The sequence below is a fragment of the Cannabis sativa genome, chromosome 1 (assembly GCF_029168945.1).
Source record: "Cannabis sativa cultivar Pink pepper isolate KNU-18-1 chromosome 1, ASM2916894v1, whole genome shotgun sequence".
Taxonomy (NCBI): Eukaryota; Viridiplantae; Streptophyta; class Magnoliopsida; order Rosales; family Cannabaceae; genus Cannabis; species Cannabis sativa.
The window spans coordinates 4,038,490-4,044,677 of record NC_083601.1 but is presented as its reverse complement, the minus strand read 5'-3'; the positions used below and the strand labels follow the sequence as shown (position 1 = coordinate 4,044,677).

Sequence of the window (6,188 nt, the reverse complement as noted above, 5' to 3'; positions counted from 1 at the left end):
TCATCAAAAATTCAAGGATTATAAATTGAAAATGATATCTTGTTACTTTTGGTGTGCCCAACAAACTCTCTAACGGATGACATTATATTTCGCATATCCCAAAGCTGTATAAAAGTAAAGCAATATAGCAAGGGAATAGAAGACTTACTCAAATAAATAATTACTTGAGCAACAAATGATAACTCGCTAATAGAACACTGAATATTACACTCAAATCAACAAAAAGTGAGGAATCGCAGTATAGAGGCCATGAATCACGGCATAGAAGCTGAAAGATTAAAGAGAATAGATGAGGCAATAATTCAATAGCAATATAGGGTTTGAGGGTTTGAGATTTAGAAAAATAAATTATAAATGATTATCCTTAATAATCACGATTGGTTGCTAATCCTCTTGGGGTTAGTTATTTTATTGAGAATTTTCAGAGATTGTGTTTCCGTTAGGTTTATACGATTAAAATTTAAAAGTAATATTAATTTATTTAAAAATTAATATTAAAATACATCTTCATAAAAAAAAAATTATTATTTTTGAATAGAAAATTATTTTAAAAAAAATTACCCATAAATTTCTCATAAACCCGATTAAAATTTAAAAGTAATATAAATTTATTTAAAAATTAATATTAAAATACATCTTAATAATAAAAAATTATTATTTTTGAATAGAAAATTATTTTAAAAAAAAGTTACCCATGAATTTCTCATAAACCAAGAATTCAGTTATATAGACACACTTTATATAGAATAGATACAACACGAAAACAACAAGAAAACTACATAAAAGTAACATAAAAATAATATTAAAACAACAACAAAAAATTAATAACAAATTATCAAGAGTACAACATCAAAAGACCGTATTTTCTATAAATAAAATTAAAAAAATCATAAAAATATTTAAAATTCGGTGAAACCGTATTTTTGTAATTTTTTGGTTGTTTTTATGTATTTGTGAAATAATTCCTATAATTTTTCCAATTGGAAAAAAAGAAATTAATGATACACATTATTAGGGTTGATAATTTTGTACTAAATTATCTTGTATGGAATGCAAACATGAAACTCACCACACAATTATGCAAAAGCAGATGACAATAGTGTATATTTTATATAAAAAAAAAATGGCATGCACAAGAGGAATCAAATCTTCAAAATCCAATAAATAAATAAAAGAAAATTTACAAAAATATTGATTTTTGACCCAATTTTTACAAAAATACTACCACACGGCAGAAATTACTTTTATACTGTCTTGGCCAATTTTTTTTTTCTTTTATAGTGTAAATACTAAAAAATAAAAAAATAGATCTTCATCTTTCACACACACGAACAGAACCACCACAAGAATACCATAACAATTAGAAAACAACCATTAATTTCAGTGAGATTGAGAGAAAAAAAAAGTAAAATCGACGTCAAATAAATAATCATGACAAAACAACCGTAAAATAACTGTAAAACAACACTAAAACAAATCAAACAAAAGAAAGGAAAATATATAACCACTTATAAAAACAATAAGCATATGTATATATATATTATACTCCCACTTAGAAAAACATAAAAGAACCACACACCTTAAAAAAAAATTATAGAAAATAACCGTAAAACAACACTAAAACAAACAAAAAATAAACACAGTATACTGCAGCATAAAACTTATAAAAATACACTAAAAAAAGTAAAAAAACACCGCCTAACAGTATTTTTGTAAAAAAAATAACAAAAATCAGTATACCATGTAAATTTCTCTAAATAAATTACGGTAACAAATTTATCCCTCTCGTTACCATAAGGTACCTGGTTACCTTTATCTCACTTTTTCATATTTTTTAATTTTTTCTTCAATTTTCCTATAAAATAACATTTTTTTTTAAAAAAATTCATATTTTGCAAATATCTTTATATATTAAAAGTGTCTATCTAACGGCAATTCTTGTTTTAACGATTCTTGGTTTAACGATTCTTTTTTTATTTAGCCTTACACGATTAATTTAACAGACTGTTAACGTTAAACGTTAACAAATAAATAAACCCAATAATTAAACCAAAAATTTAAACAATCTTTTAAATATTAATAATCTCTTTTTAAATTAAAAAAATCATCTTAGCCACATATCTCTCTAACTAACTTATCTTGGGAGAATATTAATAATTTTTTTTTTTTAAAAAAAAGAAAAATATAGATATTTACCTTATATGTTTGTGATTATTTTTAGTTTTATTTTTAATTTTACCACCAAGAGGAGAAAGTTGAAAAATATTAGAATATGAAAATATATTATAACCTTATTATTATTATTAATTTTGTAATATTTGTTTTTCCAGGTCAAAAATGTTCTGTAGCTATTATTAGATATGAAATGAGATAATAGAATTTTTTTCAATTAGAAAATTAATGTACATTTTACTATTAATAACATACATTATTATTGTTTCCAATATGTTTTTACTGGACATAAAAGTTTAATTTAAATTTATTATTTAAAATCTCTCTAAATTAAATATTATTTATTTTTGATTCATTTATTTCCTTCTGAACTCATAATATAATACTTAATATAAAGCATAGTATACGTGCATCCCACGTAACAATATACTAGTATATATATAAATATAAAACCCCATAAAATTTGTAATTAAACAAATACGGATGAAAATATGTTACAGTAAAAGTTTCATACAAATTTTTATTTAATCCGTAAATACTTTCAAAATTGTGAATATATGACTATAAGAGCATCTCTAATGGATTGCTAAAAAAGTGGTATATTGCTATATTTTAGCGCACTTAAAAAATATTATTCTAATGGTGTTTTAAAAAGTGTGCCAAATTTGCCACAAGATATAGCATTTTGCCAAATGTTGCCCACAATAATGATGTTTGTATATTTTCAATACAATATTAATAATTCTTTATATTGGAGGACAATTGTAATGTAAATAGTGGGCTAAATATAGCACAAACTTAATTTTTGTACCAAATTTAGCATCAATTTTATACTTTGCATGGGAGATGTCTAACCTTGTAAACTTCAGTTACGAAAAGAAAAAACATATTTTAAACAAATAAACGCGGATTCCGTAATTTTAATATTCTTTTTTTCAAAAGTTGTATTTATGTCCTTCCCTTTCAGGAAATTACACTCTATACTATTTTTATATTGTCCTCTTTTATTTTTATCTTCTTTTTTAAAATCTATCATTTTTACCTCTTTTTTTAAACATTATACCAATTTTGTCTCTGCTACTTCAAGATACTCTCTATGTGACTCTCTTATGTCAGAGTATTTTAGGTACAATACATATAAAAAGAGGTATGTTTCAATTAAATATAAAATTATAGGTAAATTTGATTAATTGATTAATAAAAATGGTATTTTTCAACATACCCCTTTTTCTTTTGATAATCCCCAAACCAAAACCAAGATTAAGTGGGCTGACTAGAATCGCTAGGTAATGGGCCAGTGATCCAAACCCAGCCCATATGAATACCCGCCCACTACATAAATACCACTGAGTCGCCACTTCAGAAAACCCTAATCCATAGGAGCACATATATTTTCTCCCCCTCAAGTTGAAGCAGCAACTCTCTCTCTAGACAAAAATGGCGTACGCGATGAAGCCGACGAAGCCTGGTCTGGAGGAGTCACAGGAGCAGATCCACAAGATTAGGATCACCCTTTCTTCCAAGAACGTTAAGAACCTCGAGAAAGGTACAGTTTGTTCTTTTTAAGCTTTCAATTTCATTCGTTTATGCTTTACTTTCTATATTGTTCATACTGGAATGTACGTGTCGTTTGTAGATAGAATTTCATCATTTATTATTGGTTTGTTAGACTTTTATTTGATAACAATATGTAAATAAATTCAAGGGTTTATACTATTTTGGTCGAGTGTTGTAATGTTTCTTTGGCTGAGAACGTGTTTGGAGATGAATTTGTTTTGATTATTGCCTTATTGAATTGAACTTATAGATTATTTATCTTATTTAATTTGACATAGAAGAATCACAAGAAATCTAGTAGTTGCTAAACAAATTTTTTGAGTTAACTGAATATTTTTGTAAGGGAAAATATGATCTCTTTTGGTTCTTACTTTTAATTTTAATGCTGCTTTATTTCTCAGTTTGTGCTGACTTGGTTCGTGGTGCCAAGGACAAGAGACTTAGAACTAAGGGACCAGTCAGGATGCCCACCAAGGTATTGCGTATCACTACCAGGAAGTCTCCTTGTGGAGAAGGTATAGTACTGTTCTGTTGTGGTTTTTAAGCTAAAAATTAGTCTTTTCAGTCAAGTTTAGGACTACCCATGGTTTAACATGAATTTTAAACTCTCATCAACACAAGTTGTATGTGCAATTACATGTTTCCCCTTTTGCAAATTATGTATACTTTTTCATTGTTTACATCAGGTACCAACACATGGGACACATTCGAGCTTCGTGTCCACAAGCGTGTTATTGACCTCTTCAGCTCCCCTGATGTGGTCAAGCAGATCACTTCTATTACCATTGAACCTGGTGTAGAGGTTGAAGTCACCATTGCAGATTCATAGATCTTCTTCTACCCTTTTATCTAGTTAATACTAGATGTTTTAGTTTTGGCTCTAGACTTTTATGTGATGAGGGAGTTTTTGTTTGTTGGCAGCTGTGTCTTAATTTCAAATTTTTGGATGCTTTACTTGAAAGTTGAATACAACAATTTATTTATTAAAATAGGTTTCTTCTCAATTTCTTGTTTGCCTTCTTCAATTTGTTGTTCTGTGTCATTTGAACGGCTTGTGTCTTGTTTAGGATTCTGTTTATTAATTACTTGTTCACACTCGAGCCTTTTTCTTTGTTAACAATGGTTTGAGAAGTCTTGATTAAAAATAGATTATTACTATCGTTATACAAAGAAAGAGCATATATATGTTTTAAGTTTTAAGAATGGCTTCAGAACACAGAATTGTGCCTGGTTTATGAAGCATGTGATAATTTGTTTGCTTAATCCATTAAATGCTTATTTGCCTTAGTATTATTCGTGAGTTTTTATCTATTTTATATTATTCTTGATGCATGTTTTAAGAGAAGCTTTTATGTAATTTATACCAATAGCTCTCGGCCTAGATGATGAAACATTTGTTCTTTTCATTCATGAATGTTTTCCCGTTTTGTTTCCCCCTTTAAATCAATAACTCTCATGTCTGTGCTGGACTATTACAAATTTGTTCACTTTATAAGTTAAAGGAAGTTGCTTGCAAACGTTTGATGCACAAATTTGGTTGATGGAAGCATCAAAACTAAATGAACATTTGACATAATTCACATATCAATGATATAATTCACATATAAATGATTATCAATAAATGATTTTCCAATTTAAATTAGAATATAATAACCTCAATATTTAAATATAAATAACAGAAATAATACAAATAATCATATTGTTGTGATGCTTAATCATAAAATAATTTAGAGCACGGAAAAAGGGGCTAATACAGATATGGAATTGGAGATCTCTCAAATTTGACGACCAAGGAGAGAGAGCACGATGTCCTTGACGAAACGATTTGGAATAATTGATGAGACATCTATAAACTAATAAGAGATAACACTTGCATTTTGCACCAGTTCTACTAATCTAGTAAGGTGGTGAAAAGATATCATTATTATAAAAGTAAAGCAAACATGAAATAATAATAAGAAAACTAAAAAAATACACCACAAAGGGCAAACCAAAGACGATAATTTGCCAGTCAACTTCAAACTCCTAAGGATCCCTCCACACCCCGAACGCCTCACACACTACATTCGAACAAGCCACAAAGAGACACTTGGTTTGAACCCAAGCCCATACCCAACTTCACTCTCCTCCAATACTTGACAAACCAAACACAAGCTCTTGCCCTACCAGAATCGAGAACTAGCCCAACCTAGAACCACCAAACTTCCTCCACCAGGCCCTTCCAGATCTGGATCAATTACCCCATAGCACACGAGGCTGAAAAACGCACAGTGACCCGCGGGAAAATAGAGAGAGAGACTAGGAGAATAAAGAAAGAACTGAAATTAATGTGACTATGCACTAATGCGCCAAATAAGACTAGCACCTAGGTTTTTTTGGAAAACCCTAGCAGATCGAGAGAGAATATGTGATAATATTTGAGTAATTTCATTTAGTTTTCATTCCCAAAATTCATGACT

General features: G+C 28.6%; 1 protein-coding gene across 1 annotated transcript; it reads left to right on the top strand.

Moving 5' to 3' along the window:
* The first annotated feature begins 3,519 nt into the window (after positions 1 to 3,519).
* Positions 3,520 to 4,733, top strand: LOC115706723 (small ribosomal subunit protein uS10y). Its single transcript, XM_030634444.2, has 3 exons — positions 3,520 to 3,718; positions 4,131 to 4,244; positions 4,416 to 4,733. The coding sequence occupies exons 1-3, from the start codon at positions 3,610 to 3,612 to the stop codon at positions 4,556 to 4,558; spliced, it is 366 nt and encodes a 121-aa protein (XP_030490304.1). The 5' UTR covers positions 3,520 to 3,609; the 3' UTR covers positions 4,559 to 4,733.
* The last annotated feature ends 1,455 nt before the right edge of the window (positions 4,734 to 6,188 follow it).

Excerpts from the sequence above, each read along its gene's own strand:
- LOC115706723 (XM_030634444.2), top strand. The coding sequence starts at position 3,610 with ATGGCGTACGCGATGAAGCCGACGAAGCCTGGTCTGGAGGAGTCACAG. Across the intron at positions 3,719-4,130 it reads CGTTAAGAACCTCGAGAAAG|TTTGTGCTGACTTGGTTCGT; the intron begins GTACAGTTTGTT and ends TTTATTTCTCAG. Across the intron at positions 4,245-4,415 it reads GAAGTCTCCTTGTGGAGAAG|GTACCAACACATGGGACACA; the intron begins GTATAGTACTGT and ends TGTTTACATCAG.